The 20827-nt window shown below is 44.4% G+C and overlaps 1 protein-coding gene across 2 annotated transcripts; it reads left to right on the top strand.

Annotated features, from left to right (window-relative positions):
• Positions 1–3856: 3856 nt before the first annotated feature.
• On the top strand, positions 3857–12573 carry LOC121270092 (gastrula zinc finger protein XlCGF57.1-like). Of its 2 annotated transcripts, none has more exons than XM_041175401.1 (2): positions 3857–4034; positions 10982–12573. In XM_041175401.1, exon 2 carries the CDS (start codon positions 11091–11093, stop codon positions 12399–12401), a length of 1311 nt encoding a protein of 436 aa, XP_041031335.1. In that variant the 5' UTR covers positions 3857–4034; positions 10982–11090; the 3' UTR covers positions 12402–12573. The 2 variants fall into 2 exon arrangements, with proteins under 2 accessions (XP_041031335.1, XP_041031334.1); XM_041175400.1 differs by lacking the exon at positions 3857–4034 and adding an exon at positions 8243–8294.
• Positions 12574–20827: the final 8254 nt, after the last annotated feature.

Raw genomic sequence — 20827 nt, 5'->3', positions numbered from 1 at the left:
AACTTCCTCTCCACACCCCCCTGTCAAGACCCCTCAGGATCTTAAAGGTTTTGATCAAGTCACCTCTTACTGTTCAAAACTCCAGTTTACTCCACGATACAAGCCTAATTTGTCCAACCTACAATGCATAACTATGTCGGTAATATATGTAGGAATAGAAAGAATCTAATTGGGCAACCCACCCATTCCTGGTATTAGTCTCGTAAACCTTCTCTGAACTACTTCTAACTTTGCATATTTCTTTAAAGAAGGAGACCACTACTGCATACGTGGTCTCACCAGTGCGCAGTACAACTGAAGCATAACCTCCCTGCTTTTTCAGTTCGTCACATAACTACTCACTTTACCAATTTTTAAATCAAAAACTTCATCTATTATGAAATTATGCTTTATCTGCTATCTTTGTTGCCCAAACTTTCTTAAAGCCAATCTGTATTCTTCCCCACAGCTAACCTCAGCAGAAGCTAAATTCAACTGGAGGTCCAGCAAGGATTAAACTCATGATCCCTGGTTTACAAGGCCAGTGCGCTAATCAATGAGCTACGGAACCAACTGCTGAAAGAATACAGCAAGGTCAATCTCCTCTTGCAACTTTTAAACCGACTGTTATTCTCTGTGCCATTTCCATGAAGATACATAACGAAAGTGAGTCAAGGTTGTGATGGTAAAAATGCGTTTACCCGCTCAGGGAACTGAACCACATTGACACACAGTGAGGAACACACACAGACATAGACACCGAGAGTGACAGAGGTGTCAGGGGAGACAAACATCCAGAAAGCATGGATGTCATCAAATTGGCTCCATTTTTGTTCCATTTCCACCTGCAACTTTAGTGAATGCTTGCAGATGAACAGAACGGAAATGAAAAATACACAGGAGCATTTGGAAAATCTTTTCGTCCATTTACTAGATAATTAATTTAATAAATCATTCTTAAATCAGAAGCAGTGAGAAATGTAGTCTGCCAGGATGTGAATCAGAAAACTCTGAAGGATTTCAAACCCAATTACTTTAATCGCTCAGCTCTGTACACAAGTGCCATGTACCTTTTAATGTTCTGTACCTAAGAGCATACAATGGTTACAGCAGCGAATGAAGACATGCAGCCCCACCTATTCCTGGCTGCCCTGCAATTTCTGCTGCCTCTCCTCGATCTTTCCACCAGAATGGAGCACTGCACATGTCCTGGACACACATGGAAGGATTTGGCTAAATTGACTGAAAAGATGAACCGTCCGAAACGCTGGCAACGGTGGGATTCCAACCCATGTCTCCATAGAGACTGGAGCCTTAGACCACTCTGCCACACTACCCCTTTCCTATAACAGCATCTGTTCAAGGTTATACAGAAAGGAGAATTGGATTGTACAGAGTGACTGAGAAAAAGGAGGACATGTTTGGTCTGATTAAACTTCTTTGGAAAGTTCGGTATGAAATCAGCTGCATAAATACTTTTTTTTGTTCAAAAACTATAGAAGGATCTCGAGTCCAACTCTTCATGTCACTGAGTCAGGGAGACTTTGTTAATGATCACACAGTGCGCATGGACACTGCAGAAACTCCTGCACCTCTTTCAATATTGTTTCTCTTCACTCAGAGTTTTCAAAAGGGAACTGGACAATGACTTGAAAGGGAGAAAAATCAGGGTTATGGAAAAAGAGAAGGAAATTGGGACTGATTGGAAAGCTTTTTGTAAAAAACTGACATAGACACGATGGGTCGAATGTGTCATTTTATGATGACATTGCTAAATTCTGATTCCAGCATTACTGATTATAGCAGCTGAATTTCTTTCTTCCAATCAAAGACCCAAAGTGCTGCTTCATGACGGTGCAGGTTAACATTGTGGACAGGTCCATTGGGTTTCGGCAGCGCAGTGTTTCTGTGCTGTAGTGGTTATCACTAAACACGCAAAAGGGCCCCGGTTTGAAATTGAGCAGAAACATTATCAAAACGTTTACATTTAAATGTGAAGAGAAGTTCGATAATTCACTTGTGTTGTTAAATATTATGTCTTACAGCCGTGTGACAACCACAGCTCCCTATTCCTATCTTTGATCAAATTACTTTGCTATCTGTAATTAACAAAATTCGATCGATTCATGTCTTGAAAAATTCAGTTCACTCCCCAGCATCCACAGCTTTTTGGGGAGGTTGGTCCTGATTTCCATCACCTTTGTCTGAACACGTTGTTTCACTCCTGATTTCACTCCAGATTGTTTTGATTCTGCCTCCATGTTTTCAATTCCCCAGCAGAGTAAATAGTTTCCCTGTATCTACTCTCAAAAGCACATTGATCATTTTAAAAACCAGCATCATATCAACCTTGAAACTTCAATATTTAATGAAATATAAACCAATTTTCTGCAGTCTGTTCACCTTGTAGTGCAGCAGCATTGACCTTAATGACCTGGAGGAGCTTTCTCCCAATTGTTCAGAATGGCGACAACTTAACCATCAAGCTGCATCACACTTTGAGTCACAGTGTCTTCATGATGAGGCACAGCAGCAGAGAAGGAAATAAGTGGAAGCAAATGCTGCGCTCCAGATCCCAATACTTCATGGATGTCCTGCCCCATGAGTCCAAAGATCTGCAGACCAAGAATCAGTCTGTTCAGTCACAAGAAGACCAATGGCAGAAACTCACCACACTGAATAGATGTCATCCTTGAATTGAGAGGCTGCTGACGAAGTATTAAACAATGACTGAATGACTAACACAGGCACCAGGGCACTGAGAGAATACGTGCAGATGAACAGGTTGTTTAACTGAATTCTGACCACAGAAAGCTCATTCCAGTGAAACCAGATTGAACATGAAGATGAGGCAGAAACAGAAGCAGACATGATAGCCCAAGATTAAACATAATGCAAACTGAATTAGAATGACCATTGGAGCAGCTTTATTAGATTCACAATAACTAAGCAATAATAAACAGAGAGCTTTCATTGTAGGATAATGAAAATACTGGACAAAGATAGGAATAGTTTGATTCTGAGGGGATGAGGAGAGGTTTGGTAGAGGATACACAAGGGTGTGGCTTCTGCAGCTTACTGTCGTTGTGCACTTTCACAAGGAAGGAAGTGTTTAGATGATGTAAGTGTCACCATTAGGCTGCAAACATAAAATCTAGACTTTATTTAAACAATGAAGTGGATTTAGAAACGAAGAGGCCCTGTCCGTTCAATGGAACTTGAGGGATTTAGGGTTGTTTATAAAAATGAAACATTCCCGCCTCTGAACCAAAAACCCCTCTGCAGACAGTCCTAGCGAGTGGAAACAGCTTTCCAGCTCATTCTGGGTTGACATCAGGATAGGTGTGTCCAGCGGGTCTGGCTGAACACTCCCATTTTGAGTTGTGGGAGCTCATCAAACTCTCCCGCTGAAGCCGGATCAACACATCGGCTGGAATTAAACGGTTCCAGACACGGAAGGAGGGTTAAGCAGCCTGCGAATTCTTCCACTAATTCACACTGTTCTCCAAGGGATGAGTTCAAAAATCGCTACACTGTGTAGTTTCCCGAAATAATCCCTGCTCTCTGTCCTGAGTGAATCTATTTCACTAACAAATGTTGAAATGTTTGCTCCACAACCACAGGGTTTCATCTGTTTAAAGCCACAAACAGAAAAGTTGTCTCCTGGAGTTTGAGACAATTCAGCTTCCAAAATGATGCGAGTTTCAGCCAATGAAGGAGATCCGGACTCAGCCCCGCCCATCATTCACTCCGATTGGTTGGAGGACCAGCCACTTCCGCTGGGTCCTCCACCCCGCCCCGTCTTCCTATTGGTCGCGAGTTACCGTCAATCACAACCTGCGCATTGTGATCTGAGCATGCGCAGGCGATGGCGACGGACGGTATGAGAGCTCGAGCGAGCGGATTTAAAATGGAGGTTTTTACAATGACCGAGTGTGGATCCAGATCCCAAAATAAAAGCAGCAACATTTTCCACGTAGGACGCGACTAGAAAGCGTGAAAATTATCCCCGACTCCCCGGTTTTCGGTTTCTCCCACTCGGTTCTGACTCTGGGGTGAGTCCGGCGAGGCCCAGCGCATGCGCAATGTCAGCTTGTTCAGGAAGCGTCTGTAAATGGAGAGAAAGTGGTAAAGGTTTGGGAGCGTCTCTAAAAATGGTGATTATCAGGAAATGTCTGCAAATGAAGGAAATGATGACTGAGCATGGAGTGCTTAAAAAGGAAGTGAACGTGCTGATGAACAGGGAACGCCTGTAAAGAATCGTTGAGTCCTAGAGTTGTACAGCACAGTTACCTGTGGAGATGATGATGTTTGATCTTGAATTTTTGCAGTCCGTGTGGTGAATGTGCTCCCACAATGCCGTGAGACAAGGAGTTACAGGATTTTCACTCAGTGATGATGAAGGAACAGTGACATGTGTCTAAATCAACAACAACGTGTATTTATATTGTGCCAGCCAGGATTTTGTTAGGATAGTTAAGCCTAGAGGTAACAAAGGAATAGATGAGGGTTTCAACAGCAGATGAACTGAGACAAGAATGGAGTTGGATGATGTCACTGAGGTGGAAGTGGGTGGTCATGGTGATGATAAAGAGGAGCCTGTAGCAATATTGTACTTGGATTTCCAGAAGGCATTTGATAAGGTGCCACATCAAAGGTTATTGCGGAAAATAAAAGCTGATGGTGTAATGGGTAACATATTAGCATGGACAGAAGATTGACTGGATGGCAGAAAACAGCGAGTGTGCAGAAATAGGTGTTTTTCTGATTGTCAGGATGTGGTGAGTGGAGTCCTGCAGGGGTCTGTGCTGAAAATTTTACAATTTATATCAATAACTTAAATGAGGGCAGCGAAGTCATGAGAGCTAAATTTGCTGATGACACAAAGATAGGTAGGAACGTATGTTGTGAAGATGACATGAGAAGATTGCAGATGCATATAGATAGGTTGAGTGGGCGGGCAAAGATCTGGCAAATGGAGTATAATGTGGGAAAATGTAAGTTCACTTTTGAAGGAAGAATAAAAAAGCAGAGTGTTACTTAAATGGAGAATGACTGCAGAATTCTGAGGTGCTGAGGGATCTAGGTATTCTAGTGCATGAGTCACAAAAAGTTATTATGCAAGTACAGCAAGTAATTTAGAAGGCTAATGAAATGTTTTTCTTTATTATGAGAGGAATTGAACATAAGAGTAAGGATGTTATGCTTCAGTGATACAAGGCATTGGTGTGACCACATGTCAAATACTGTGCGCAATTTTTGGTCTTATTTAAGGAAGGATATAAATGTGTTTGAGGTGGTTCAGAGGAGGTTTACTCAATTGATACCTGGAATGAGTGGGTTGTCTTATGAGGAAAGGTTGGTCAGGCTGGGCTTGATTCCACTGGAGTTTGGAAGAGTGAGGGGTGACTTGATTGAAATATATATGATCCTGAATGGTCTTGACAAGGTGGACATGCAAAGGATATTTCCTCTTGTTGGTGAATCCAGAACTCGGGACATTGTTTGAAAATTAGGGGTCGACCTTTTTGGACAAAGATGAAGAGAATTTTTTTCTCTGAGGGTTGTGCGACTCTGGAACTCTCTGCCTCAGAAGCCGGTAGTAACAGGTTCATTAAATACTTCTAAGGCAGAGGTAGATAGACCTTTGGCTTGTCCGCAAGCATGACCCAGACATCCCTGTCGCTTGCCATTTCAACACACCACCCTGCTCTAATGCCCACATGTCCATCCTTGGCCTGCTGCAACGTTCCAGTGAAGCTCAACGTAAACTGGAGGAACAGCACGTCATCTTCTGACTAGGCACTTTACAGTCTTCCGGACTTAATATTGAGCTCAACAACTTCAGATCATGAACTCTCTCCTCCATCCCCACCCCCTTTCCGATCCCCCTTTTTCCAATAATTTATAATTTTTTTACAACTATTTTTTTTTCTTTTCCCTCCTATTTTTAGATTTATTTCAATCTATTGTTTCATCTCCACCTTTTAGCCCATTTTGATTCCTTCCCCCCACCCCACCCGCATTAGGGCCATCTGCCACTGGCTTTACCTGCTTGCTTCTCTTAATGTCCCCATTAGCACATTCTTTAGCTAATGTCACCACCATCAACACCGCTTTGTCCTTTTGTCTATGACATCTTTGGCAGTCTCCTCTTGGCCTCCACCTATCACTGGCCCCCTGTCAAGCTCTCCTGTCCCACCACCTTCTACCAGCTTATATTTCATCTCATTTCTATATATCTTAGTTCTGATGAAGGGTCATACGGACTCGAAACGTCAACTGTATCCCTCTCCACAGATGCTGTCAGACCTGCTGAGTTTTTCCAGGTATTTTTGTTTATGTTCTAGATTTCCAGCATCCGCAGTTTTTTGCTTTTATTGTAGATAGATTTTTGTTAGGCAAGGGAATTAAGGATTATTGGGGATAGATAGGACTGTAGAATTTGAAATACAACTAGATCAGTCATGATTATATTGAATGGCAAAGCAGGCTCGAGGAGCCGAATGGCCTACTTATGCTCCTACTTTGCATGTTCGCATGATGCGGATATGTGTTTGGAAGGTCAGTTTGGGGTGAAACATGACACCGATGTTGTGAACAGTCTGGTTCAGCCTCAGACAGTTGCTAGAGAGAGGGATGGAGTCAGTGGCTATCGAGTGGAGAAGGGACTGAAGACAATGGTTTCAGTTACAGGGGAGGTGGTGGCATAGCGGCATTGTCATTGGACAAGTAATCCAGAGACCCAGGGTAATGCCCTAGGGACTCAGGTTCGAATCCCACTACGGCAGATGATGGAACTAAAAGTCTAATGATAACCATAAAACCATTGTCGATTGTTGTAGAAAGCCATCTGGCTCACTAATGCCCTTTCAGGATGGAAATCTGCTGTCCTTACCTGGACTGGCCTACATGTGACTCCTGACCCACAGCAATGTGGTTGACTCTATCAAACAACTGCCAGAAATTGGATGAGGAATGAAAACAGATCGACAATCTGGCATTGAACTAGGCCAGAAGCAGCAACAGCAAACTCAGCCCTGTCGACCTTGCAAAGTCCTCCTGACAAACATCTGTTGCCAAAATTGGGAGAGCTGTCTCACAGATGAGTTAATCAACAGCCTGACATGCTCATACTCAAGGAATCATGGCCCTCGTGGAGACTAAGTCCCACCTTCACATTGAGGATATCCTCCATCGTGTTGTGTGGCACAACACTAGCAACTCAAGACAGGACAACCAGAATTGTACTCAACCACAGTCTGTAACCTCATGGCCCAGCATATCATCTACTCTACCATTACCACCAAGCCTGGTTCAATCAAGAGTGCAGGTAGCATACCAGGAGCAACACGAGGTAAACGTAAAAATGAAGCTACAACACAGGACTACTTGAGTGCCAAATAGCATAAGCAGCAAGCGATAGACAGAGCTAAGCCATTCCACAACCAACGGATAATATCTAAGCTCTCAGTCCTACCACATCCAGTCGTGAATGGTGGTAGACAATTAAACATCACCGGAGGAGGATGCTCCACAAATATCCCCATCCTCAATGATGGGCAACAATCTTTAGCCAGAAGTGCCGAGTGGGTGATCCAGCTCTGCCTCTTCCAGATGCTAGTCTTCAGCCAATTCGATTCACTCCATGTGATGTCAAGAAATGGCTGAAGGCAGTGGATAATGTAAAGGCAATGGGCCCTGACAATATTCTGGTGATCGTACTGAATACTTGTGCTCCAGAACTTGCCACACCCCTGGCCAAGCTGTTCCAGTACAGCTACAACACTGGCATGTACACGGCAATGTGGAAAATTGCTTAGATTTGTCCTGTACATAAAAAGGACAAGTCCACCCTGGCCAATTGCAGACCCATCAGTCTAATCTTGATAATCAGTAAAGTGAGGGAAGGGTTCATCAACAGTGCTATCAAGCAGCACTTGCAGAACAATAACCTGCTCAATGACACTCAGTCTGTGTTTCGCCAGGGCCACTCAGCTCCTGACCTCGTTAAAGCTTTGGTTCAAACGTGAACAAAAGAACTGAACTCCAGAGGTGGGGTGAGAGTGACTGCCCTTGACATCAAGGCAGCATTTGACTGAGTGTGGCATCAAGGAGCCCCAGCAAAACTGGAGTTAATGGGAATCGGGGGGAACTCTCTACTGGTTGGAGTCATAGCTAGCACAAAAGAAGATTATGGCTGTTGGAGGTCAATCATCTGAGTTCCAGGGCATCACTGCAGGAGTTCCCCAGGACAGTGTCCTAGGCCCAACCATCTTCAGCTGCTTCATCAATGACCTTCCTTCCATCATAAGGTCAGAAGCGGGGATTTTCGCTGATGATTGCACAATGTTCAGCACCATTCGCGATTCCTCAGTTACTGAAGCAGTCCATGTCCAAATGCAGCAAGACTAGTCAGGGATGGTCAGCATGGATTTGTTAAAGGAAGGTCTTGCCTCTCAAATTTGATTGAATTCTTTGAGGAAGTGACAAGAAGGGTTGATGAAGGAAGTGCAGTGGATGTTGTGTACATGGATTTTAGCAAGGCATTTGACAAGGTCTCAAATGGCAGATTGGTCAGGAAAGGAAAAGCCCATGGGATTCAGGGTAATGTGGCAAACTGGATAAAAGGTTGGCTTTGTAACAGGAAACAAAGGGTAATGGTCGATGGATGCCCTTGCAAATGGAAAGTTGTCTCAAGTGGTGTTCCACAGGGCTCAATGTTGGGACGCTTGCTATTTGTGTTATATATTAATGATTTGGACGTGAATGTGGGGGGCATGATTGGGAAATTTGCAGATGACATGAAGATTGGCCGAGTCATGGATAGTGTAGAGGATAGTCAAAATCTCCAAAGATATAGATGGGTTGGTGGAGTGGGCGGTAAAGTGGCAGATGGATTGTAACATAGAGAAGTGTGAGGTCATATATTTAGGGAGGTCAAACAGTTACAGGGATTACACAATAAATGGGAATATACTAAGAGGGGTAGATGAAGTGAGAGATCTTGGTGTACAAGTACACAGGTACCTGAAGGTAGCAGTTCAAGTGGACAAGGTTGTAAAGAAGGCATATGGAATACTCTCCTTCATTGGCAGAGGTATAGAATATAAAAGTAAGGATATAATGTTGGAATTGTATAAAACACTGGTGAGGCCACAACTGGAGTATTGTGTGCAGTTCTCGTCACCACATTACAGGAAGGACATATAGCTTTGGAGAGAGTGCAGTGGAGGTTTACAAGAATGTTGCCAGGGTTAGAAAAGTGTAGCTACAAGGAGAGATTGGATAGGTTGGGGTTATTTTCCTCTGAACAAAGAAGGCTGAGAGGAATCTTGATTGAGGTGTACAAAATTATGAGGGGAATAGATAGAGTGGACAGGATAAAATTGTTTCCCTTGGTGGAGAATTCTAGAACCAGAGGACATAGATTCAAGATAAGTGGCAGAAGGTGTAGGGGGGAACATGAGGAAGAACTTTTTTACACAGAGGGTAGTGGGTGTCTGGAATTCGTTGCCCAAGTTGGTGGTAGAGCCAGAACTCTAAACTCTTTTAAAAAGTACCTGGATCTGCAACTTCAGTGCTGTAAGCTGCAGGGCTACGGGTTGGGTGCAGGAAGGTGGGATTAGAAAGGACACCTGGGTGTCCTTGGGCTGGCATGGACAAGATGGGTCGAATGATCTCCTTCTGTGCTGTAACTTTTCTATGGTTCTAAGATCTGGATGATTTCCAGGCTTAGGCTGACAAGTGGCAAGTAACATTCATGCCGCACAAGTGTCAGGCAATGACCATCTCAACGAGAGAGAATCTAACCATCTCCCTTTGACATTCAATAGCATTACCATTGCTGAATCCCCCTCTATCAACATCCTGGGGGTCACCAGTGACTAGAAACTGAACTGGACTAGCCATATAAATACTGTGGCTACAAGAGCAGGTCAGAGGCTAGGAATGCTCCAGCGAGTAACTCACCTTCTGACTTCCCAAAGCCAGTCCAACATCTACAAGGCACAAGTCAGGAGTGTGTTGGAATACTCCCCCTTTGCCTGGATGAGTGCAGCTCCAACAACACTCAAGAGGTTTGATGCCATCCAGGACAAAGCAGCTGCTTGATTGGCACCACATCTACACAAACATTCACTCCCTCCACCACTGACACAGAGTAGCAGCAGTGTGTACCATCTACAAAATGCACTGCTGGAACTCACTAAGGCTCTTTAGACAGCATGTTTCAAATCTAGAAGGCAGCAGATAGATGGGAACACCACCACCTGGAAGTTCCTCTCCACGTCACACATCATCCTGACTTGAAAATATATCGTTGTTCCTTCACTGTCGCTGGGTCAAACTCCTGGAACTCCCTCCTGAACAGCACTGTGGATGTACCCACACCACAGGGACTGCAGCAGTTCAAGAAGGCAGCTCACCACCACCTTCTCAAGAGCAATTAGGGATGAGCAATAAACGATGGCTGAGCCAGAGACGGCTACATCGCAAGAATGAATGAAAGAAAGAAAGGAAAGTTCTTGCAGTATTTATATGAAAGACATTGCTGCTCATCCAGTACTGGATGTCAGACAAATAAGGAGTGTGTGACTTGGAAGGGAACTTAGAGGTGATGATATTCATGTGCACATACCACCTTGGTCCTTCTAGATGGTTGAGTTTGAGGGGTTGGGAGAGTCCGTCAAAGTTCTGGTCAAGCCGTAAACATATAAAATCCCTCTCCTTCACCCCCTCTCCTATGTCTCCCTCTCTCCTCACCTAGTTTCCAGACTGTTGTGTACACCCAGACCCAGACTGGGTGGCAGGTTCCCTTCCCTGAAGGATGTTAGTGAATCAGTTGGGTTTTTATGACAATCCAGCAGCTTTTGTGGTGACTTTTTCCTTGTGCCAGCCCCACAAATTACCAGATCCATTCAGCTCAATTATACGACCTGCCTCTGTGTTTTTGTGGGGTCTCTCTCATTCCCTTTTCATCTGTTTTAAATCAATTTCACAGGATATTAGAAGTGGAGGATTTGCAGTCAGAAAACTAAAACCAAATCTCACATGAGAATCTGACAGAGTTGCTCAATTTATTTTCACCTGAATATCATCGGAATTTGAACATGGCAGGAAAAAGCACCATTCACAGTGGGGAGAAACCGTACACGTGTTCTGTGTGTGGACGAGGTTTCAGCCGATTATCTGGCCTGTCGAGACACAAGCACAGTCACATGGAGAAGCCATGGAAATGTGGAGACTGTGGAAGGGGATTCACTCAGTCATCCTACCTGCTGATACACCAGCGAGTACACACTGGGGAGAGATCATTCACCTGCCCTGAGTGTGGTAAGGGTTTCACTCAGGCATCCAACCTGCTGACACACCAGAAAGTTCATACAGGGGAGAGGCCGTTCACCTGCTCTGACTGTGGGAAGGGATTCACTGCGTCATCCCACCTGCGGACACACCAGCGAGTTCACATGGGGGAGAAACCATTCACCTGCCCTGAGTGTGGTAAGGGATTCACTTGGTCATCCAGCCTGCTGACACACCAGAAACTTCATACAGGAGAAAGGCCGTTCACCTGCTCTGACTGTGGGAAGGGATTCACTGCGTCATCTCTCTTGCTGACACATCAGCGAGTTCACACTGGGGAGAAACCATTCACCTGCTCCGAGTGTGGGAAGAGATTCACTTCGTCATCCCACCTACTGGCACATCAGCGCACTCACACTGGGGAGAGGCTATTCACCTGCTCCAAGTGTGGGAAGGGATTCACTCAGTCATCCCACCTACTGACACACCAGCGAGTTCACACTGGGGAGAGACCATTCACCTGCTCTGAATGTGGGAGGCGATTTGCTCACTCATGCCACCTAGTGACACACCAGCGAATTCACACTGGGGAGAGACCATTCCACTGCTCCAAGTGTGGGAAGAGATTCACTTCGTCATCCCAGTTACTGACACACCAGCGAATTCACACTGGGGAGAGACCATTCACCTGCTCAGAGTGCGGGAGGAGATTCACTCACTCATGCCACCTAGTGACACACCAGAGAATTCACACTGGGGAGAGACCATTCCACTGCTCCAAGTGTGGGAAGGGATTCACTCAGTCATCGCACCTACTGACACACCAGCGAGTTCACAGTGGGGAGAGACCATTTACCTGCTCTGACTGTGGAAGGAGATTCACTCTGTCATCCACCTTGCTTATACACCAGCGAGTTCACACTGGGGAGAGATCATTCACCTGCTCTGAGTGTGGGAGGGGATTCACACTGTCATCCAGTCTGCTGAGACACCAGAGAGTTCACACAGGGGCGAGGCCTTTCCCCGATCCAAGATTGGGAAGGATTCACTCAATCATCCCACCTTCTGACACACCAGTGAGTTCACAAGTAACTACTGTGGTTTCATTTTGCTTTTAATCACATCCAGGACTGAATCATGTTCATTGGGATCTGTTTTTTCCCTTCTGCAAAGGAAGGTGGTTGTGGTTTCAGAGGTCAGTCATCTCAGCCCCAGGTCATTGCTGCAGGAGTTTCTCAGGGAAGTGTCCTCAGCCCAACCATCTTCAGCTGCTTCATCAATGACCTTCCCTTCATCATAAGGTCAGAAGTGAGGATGCTCACTGATGATTGTGCAATGTTCAGCACCACTCATGGCTCCTCGGATACTGAAGCAGTCCGTGTCCATATGCAGCAAGACCCGGACACTATTCAGGCTTGGGCTGACAGGTGGCAAGTTACTTTTGCTTCACACTAGTGCCAGGCAATGATCATCTCCCCTTGACATTCAATGGCATCACCATCACTGAAACCCCCACGATCAACATCAACATCGTGGGGGTCACGATTGACCAGAAACTGGACTGGCCATATATATTTATATATAGTGTGGCAACAAGAACAGGTTGACACTGGGAATTCTGTGACGTCTTTCGCACCTGTCTCCTGTCACAAAACTATAATAATTTTCACTATATTATTGTGGTTTATTGTAAAGTAGGTTTATGGATATGAATGTACATGGTTCTGTCTGTGAGATTTAATTAGAGTCATGTAGACTGTTAGGTTGAAGTTATCAAAATAAGTTAGGTGTACAAACGGTATTATAAATGCGAATGAGTAAACGTGGACGAGGGCTTAGCATATAAGATGTGAAGGAAATTTGAATTTTTAGATAAATGAATGAGTTGTTGGGTTTCAAAGCGATGATAGGATGTTTACAACTAGCAAGATAAGCAAGGCCAAGCAGTGTATTTATTTTTCCAAAACGTACTGACCATATTGGCAACAAAAAGATTTTTATATACTGGGAAAGCTAAATTTCCAAAGACAAAAAGAACAGTGGAATTTGCAGATTAAAGAGCGAGAAATATATGTAAAGACGAATGAAAAGCTTTGTTGTGGAGCCATGTAAGATCTAACAGGAGTATGTGAAACAGCCTTGGAGAAGTTTCCGGTCATGTTTGCAGAACTCTGCTGTGTCCAGTAACTAAATTTGGAGAAAAACCTTTGGAATTCACTTGAATTCAGTTGAGTATGTGCTGTGGCAGACTTGCTGGCTTGCTATTTAAATTTAAAATCTATTTGGACGATTGCCTTAAAGTGGGTGTGTAGTTGGGAGTCAGGTTAATTAGGAATTTTGAGATTTGTTATAGTATTAAGTAACTGTAATCTTATGTATGTGCTTGAAATCTTTTCTTTTGTTAATAAATGTTTCAATTTAGTTTAAGTGTCTAAAGGTGTTAGTCAATTCATTACTTCTGAACAGTGCATGAAGCTCTTCGAAATAAATACAAATTGCAAAACCATTGTGATAGCACCGCCAAGTTTCCCTTGTGGATTTGGTGCACCTGGCAAGCATCTCTTGCCACGTCATGACACTCCCCAAAGCCTCCCCATCATCTACAAGGCACAAGTGAGGAGTGTGATGGAATACTCTCCACTTGCCTGGATGAGTGCAGTTTTATAACACGCAAGAAGCTCAACAACATCCATCACAGAGCAGCGAGCTTGATTGGTGCCCCATCCACTACCTTAAACATTCATTTCCTCCTCAAACGACCCACAGTGACATCATCTTATAAGATGCACTGCAGTAACTCACCAAGGCTCCTTTGACAGCTCCTTCCAAACCTGCAACATCTATCATCTGGAAGGAGAAGGGCAGCAGACACATGGGAACACCACCACCTGGAAGTTCCCCTCCAAGCTACTCACCAACCTGACTTGGAAATATATCACCATTCCTTCACTGTCGCTGGGTCAAAATGCTGAACTCCCCCTCCCCCCGCCTCCCAACAGCACTGTGGGTGTACCCACGCTACATAGGCTGCTGTTGTTCAGGAAGGCAACTCATCACAGCCTTCTCAAGGGCAATCAGGGATGGAAATAAATGCTGGTTTAGCCAGTGACACCCACATCCCAGAATGAGGTAAAAATATTGTCCTCATTGTCAAGGGGAAGCAAGGATGCAGCACCAGTCTGATGCAGCCCTTGTTCATAAAACCAAGACCCATCCACATAAACACCAGTGGAATTGGATAGTGGTGTGGATTTAATACATTCATGGAATACGGCCTCTTTCACCTGACAAGTATGTGGGTTTTTTTCATACTGTAATCATAATTGTCATCCCAGACAATTGGAATTTGTGAGGTTATAGCATTTTAATACCCTTGATTTGTAACTCCATAATTCATCTACTCTATCACACTGGGGATACTCCCTTCACTTGACCCTTTATTAATAATGTCACTGTGGTATGTGGGGGCACGTAGAATTATTGAATTAAACTCTACCAGGTACTCTATGCTTAACTAACCACTGAACCCTTAAATAAAAGCAATATGCTGCGGATGCTGGAGATCTGAAATAAAGGTATTGATGTGGAAAAAGAAACGGAGCTAATGTTTCGAGTGCAAAATTATTTGCTTCAGAACTGAAGAGAGGGAGAAATAGGATGGGTTTTATGGCATTGAAAGCGTGTGGGGAGGGTCAGGTAGAACATAAGAGAAGACGAGGAAGCCGGGAGAAATTAAATAACAATGGTGTGATTGAACGAAAGGCAAAGAGAATGGTTATGGTTATAATAAATAAAGCACAGTCAGTTTTAAAATCAGAATAAAGAACAAAAGATTATCCAGTTCTGTTCTGAAGAAAAGTCGTATTGGACTTGAAACATTAACTCTGTTACTCCCTCCAATGATGTTGCCAGACCTGCTGAGTTTTTCCACACTTTCGTTTTTATTTCAGTGAACTTTTAATATCTGCTCAGTACACTGATCTCAATTGATCTTTCCACAGGGTTCAGCAAGTCTCAGAGGTACCCAGCCGGAAAACCTTTTCTATTCACCTCTTTCATTTCTACAGCAGTCAGACATTATTCTGACAGTGCCAGCAGGGATATGGAATTAATTGGATAGATATTCCAAAAAGCCATCTGTGCTGTGTCATCTACAAAACAGTGAACATTCAGTGTCAGGATAAAGAGAGGAAGAGCGAGGAACCAGTGACTGCGGCATTGAACCCAGCTAGAGTCAGCACCTTCAGGGGAGGAGGGAGTGGGAAAAGTTTTAAAAGCTCCCACCAGAGAGCAGCAGTTTAAATCACTTTTAGAAATCTTAATTGCGGAACAAAATTATTTTCGAGTATTTGATATTTCAATGGCGTTGCTGATACCCAACATTCCCTGCGGCGGTGAATGTGCTCAATTAACACTACAGGAACTCAGTGCGCAGGCGCGGTGCTGAACTACCAAGAGCATGCGCAGTGCCACCTAGTTCGGAGCGGCCGTGCGAGTGCTGGGGTTTTTGGAAATGGTTGAGAGTGAGCGGGGAGGGAGGAATGGAGCCCAAAGGTGAGAGTGGGGAGGGAGGGGAAGCTTCATGAAAAGGCAGTGGAGGCCTCAAGCCCCGAATAAGACATTGTAGGTCCCGCGCTTGCAGCTCGGAGGCTTTATTTCCGGGCAACAGGCCCAGGTTAGCAGCTGCCATCTTGTTTCAGAGGCAGCAATGCGCATGCGCGACCTCAGGCTCATCGACGTTACCAACACATTTGGCCCATCGCGTCTGTGATGGTCAACAAAGATCTGACGTCTTTCATCCCATTTTCCAGCTCTTGGCCCATAGCCCTGGAGGCTATGGCGACGCAAGTGAATATCAAAATACTTAAATGTTACGAGAGTTTCTAACTCAATCATCCTTTCCGGCACTAAGTTCAAGACTCCCACCATCCTCTGGGTAAAAACATTTCTCCTCAACTCCCCTCTTAGCCATCTACCTCTTACCTTAAATCTATGACCCCCCTGGTTATTGACTCCTCTACTAATGAAAAAAGTGCCTTCCTATCCACTCTATCTATGCCCCTCATAATCTTATGCACCTCTTACAGGTCCCCTCTCAACTTTTGCTGCTCCAAGGAAAACAACCCCAGCCTATCCAATCTTTCCTCATAACTCAGACCCTTCAGCCCAGGCAGCATCCTGGTAAATCTCTCCACCCTCTCCAGTGCAAGCACATCCTTCCTATAATGTGGTGACCAGAACTGTCCAGAGTACTCCTGTTGTAGCCTAACCAGCGTTTTATACAGTTCCAGCATAACCTCCCTGCTCTTGGATTCTACTCCTTGTCTAGTAACGGCAAGTATCCCATATGCATTCTTAGCCACCTTACCTACTCATCCTGCTACCTTCAGGGACCTGTGGATATGCACACCAAGGTCCCTCAGATCTTCCGTACTTTCCATGTCATACCATTCATAGTATAATCCCTTGCCTTGTTAGCCCTCCCCAAGTGCATTACCTCACACTTTTCCGGGTTGAATTCCATTTGCCACCACTCCGCCCACCTAAGCAGTCCATTGATATCCTCCTGCAGTTTACAGCTATCATCCTCACTATTTTCCACCCTACCAATTTTCGTGTCATCCGCGAATTTCTTGATCATACCCCTTACATTTAAGTCCAAATCATTTATGTACACCACAGACAGCAAGAGTTCTAGCACCGAGCCCTCTTGAACCCCACTGGAAACAGACACAGAAACATCCCTCAACTATCACCCTCTGCTTCCTGCCTCTCAGCCAATTTTGGATCCAACATGCCACATTGCCTTGGATCCCATGGGTTCTTACTTTCTTGACCAATCTGCCATGAGGGACCTTATCAATAGCCTTGCTTAGGCCCTTGCAGACCACATAAAATGCATTACCCTCATCAACATTCCTGGTTACCTCCTCAAAAAATTTGATCAAATTTGTCAAACATGTCCTTTTTTTAACAAATCTATGCTGACTATCCCTGATTAATCCGTGTCTCTCCAAGTGCAAATATATTCTGTCCCTCAGAATTCTTTTGTGTGACCATCCTGGTGATGTAACGGAGTGGGCGTGACTTCAGGGTTCCAGTGACCAGGAGAGAAAATCAGTGACTCATTGGTTTTACTTTCACTGCACACACAGGAGCTGGTGACAGGTCCAGGTTAACAGATGGACAATGTGCTGTAGGGCACATGTGTGGCCTTCTGAAGAACATAAAAACAAGAACATCAGAATTAGGAGCAGGCCATTTGGCCCATCAATTTTGGTTCCCCACTTAATTGATCATGCCTGATCTGATTGTGGCCTTCACTTTCCTTCAACCAACCCCTCCCAAACCTTTGACTCCCCTATGGATCAAAATTCTGTTGAACTCAGCCTTGAATATATTTAATATCTCAGCCTCCACTGCTCACTGGAAAAGAGAATTCCAAAGACTAATGACCCTCAGAGAGAAGAAATTTCTCTTTCTCTCAGTGCCAAATGAGAGTCACTTTATTTTTTAACTGAGCCTCCTTGTTCTAGATTCCTCTATGAGGGGAACCATCCTCTTGGCATCTACTCTGTTAAGCTACCTCAGAATCTTACATAATTAAAAGCAAAATACTGCTGATGTTGGAAATCTGAAACAAAGACAGAAAATGCTGGAAAATCACAGCAGGTCTGACAGCATCTGTGGAGAGAGAAACAGAGTTAACATTTCGAGTCTGTTTGACCCTTCTTCAGAGCTGAGTTTTTCCTGCATTATCAGAATCTTACATGTTTCAATAAGATCATCTCTCATTCTTTTGAACTCCAATGTGTATGGGCCCAATCAACCTTTCCTCATGATACAAACATCCTCATTCCAAGAATCAGTGAACCTTCTCTGAACTGCTTCAATGCAATTATGTCCCTGCTCAAGTTCTCTTGGATCAGCAGGCAGGGGGAGAGAATGTTGTGAATTCTATCCTGGGTTTTGGAAACTCCTTTTACAGGGATTAGAAGTGGAGGATTTACACACAGTAGTCTCAAATCAAGAGAAATGTTTGTCTCTTCTGAATTTCTAACATCATCTGGCACTTACGACTTTCGTAATCTCATTTTACAGGGAGTTAGAAGATATGAAGTCTGTGAAACCTTTCCCTGACTCCAGCACTTCTGGTAACTTTACAGTTGCAGACTCCAGCAGGAGATTTTAAATTTAAAAGCAGTAAAATTGTTTCAGGGGTGAGTGTTATTGAGCATCCATCTACAATTTAGAGCTTTTCATGCTGTGCTCCGGTTCCATGGCTCTGTGGATCCATTACTCTAGATCTGAATTCATGTCCGTGCATTGTTCTGTTTCATCTCTGCCCTCCCTGATCACCTCTCTGCCATTGTTTAACTTCCTCTGCCTCTAATCATGGGTGTGTTTTAACCATGTTTGGTACTTTACTGTTATTTCCACAAACTGTCTAAATGAGGTTTCCACTGCTGTCCATTCTGTGGCCTATTCACTGTTGATTTACCAGCTTTATCTTCCATAGTCAGGAATTGATTTTCCTGCACTATAGTCCATTTCTCTTCTGCTTCTGTGCTTATATCGACCATTTTTATTGCACCATTTTTATTCTCCGTAATTCACCCTGCACAACCTGAAACATTAACTCACTTTCTCTTTTCGCGGTTACTGCCTGACACGCTGAGTGTTTCCAGCATTTTCTCTTTTTATTTCAGATTTCCAGCAGCTGCAGTATTTTGCTTTTGCTTTATTACAGGCGGTTCTCACAGAATTGAGTCTAGAAACAGAGATGAACCAACTGAGAGTCGGTTTATGTCGGATGGTTGCAGAGGTTGATCCCTAGCCTCCTGTGTAGCACCGTTTCCATGCAGTCATAGAATGATTACACGGCGGTCGGAGGCCACTTTGCCCATTCTGCTCATGCTAGCTCTCTGCAAGAGAAAATCAGCGAGTCCCACTCCCCTGCCCTTTCCTCATAGCACAGCAGTATTTTTTTTATCTCTCCAGGGTCTTGTCCAATTTCCTTTGAAAGCCTTTGTTGCATCAGTTTGAGCTGGAGGGGAGATGGAGGAGAAGCTGCTGGGTTTAACCCCGAGATGGTGGAACCCAGTCAGGCCCGGCAATTTCCAATAGCAAGGAAGGTAGATTCTCGGGGAGATCAGGTTGTTAAACGGACACTGTCTGTACAATGTAAAAAGGGATCGTTTTAGGATTAGGTGTTCTTGCAGATATTTTTAATCTATTTTACTTATACATATTTTTACAATATCCTTGGGAATTGGGCGTCACTAACAAGACCAGCAGCAGATATCACCCATCCCCAGATCCCTGTGGAGAAGATGATGTTTGACCTTCTTGAACCGCTGCAGTCCATGTGGTGAAGGTGCTCCCACAATGATGTTAGATAAGGAGTTACAGGTTATTCACCCAGTGATGATGAAGGAACAGTGATATATGTCCAAATCAATAAAATGTTCTAAGGCATTTCACATGTTACAAAGCAACATTTGACACTGAGCCACATGAGGAGATATTAGGGCAGGTGACCAAAAGCTTGGCCAAAGGGCTGGGTTTTAAGGTGTATCATGAAGGAGGAAAGTGAGGTAGAGAGATGGAAGGGTTTAAGGAGGAAATTCCAGAGCCTGGAGTTCAGGCAATTGAAAGAACGGCCACCAGTGGCAGAGCAGTTAAAATCAGGAATGTTCACGAGGCAGGAAGTAGATGAGTGCAAAGATCTCAGAGGGTTGTAGCTGGAGGAGATTACAGGGATAGGGAAGAGAAGAGGCATGGAGGGATTTAAAAACCAGGAGGAGAATTTTTAAATTTGGTGCTTCTTAAATTGGAACTTCTTAGGTCAGTGAGCACAGGGGCGATGGGTGAACAAGACTTGGTGTGGGCAAGCGCACGGGTAGCAGAGTTTTGGATGACCTCAAGATTACAGAGAGCTTGTATGTCGGAGGTTGGTCAGGAGTGTGTTTGGATAGTTAAGCCTGGAGGTATGAAAGGAATGGACAAGAGTTTCGGAAGCAGATGAGCTGAGACACGGGTGAAGTGGGACGATATTACTGAGGTGGAAATGGACGGTCTTGGTGATGATGTGGATATGTGGTCGGAAGCTCAGTTTGGGACGAAGCATGTTACTGAGGTTGTGAATACTCTGGTTCAACCCCAGACAGTTGCCAGGGAGACAGATGGAGTCGGTGGCTAGGATGTGAAATTTGTTGTGGAAACTGAAGACTATGACTTTTAAATTCCCAATCTTTAATTAAAGGAAATTTCTCCTCATCCAGCACTGGATGTCAGACAATTAGGATGGTCTGTGAGTTGCAGGGGAATTCAGAGGTGATGGTGTTCACATACACCTGATACTCTGGTCCTTCGAGATGGTGGAGGTTGAGAGTTTTTCTCTTTCTGTATCTCTCTCTCTGTCTCTGCATACAGAGGCCAGAGTCTTGTGTAGGCCCAGACCAGGAGGCAGGTTCCCTTCCCAAAGGACATTAGTGAACCAGTTGGGTTTTTATGACAATCCAGCAGTTTTCATGGTCACTGT

The sequence above is a fragment of the Carcharodon carcharias genome, chromosome 27 (genome assembly GCF_017639515.1).
Source record: "Carcharodon carcharias isolate sCarCar2 chromosome 27, sCarCar2.pri, whole genome shotgun sequence".
Lineage (NCBI taxonomy): Eukaryota > Metazoa > Chordata > Chondrichthyes > Lamniformes > Lamnidae > Carcharodon > Carcharodon carcharias.
Note: the sequence above shows the minus strand (reverse complement) of the source record. Positions and strands in the feature narration are given on the sequence as shown.

Coding starts and splice junctions, on each gene's coding strand:
- LOC121270092 (XM_041175401.1), top strand. CDS start 11,091: ATGGCAGGAAAAAGCACCATTCACAGTGGGGAGAAACCGTACACGTGT.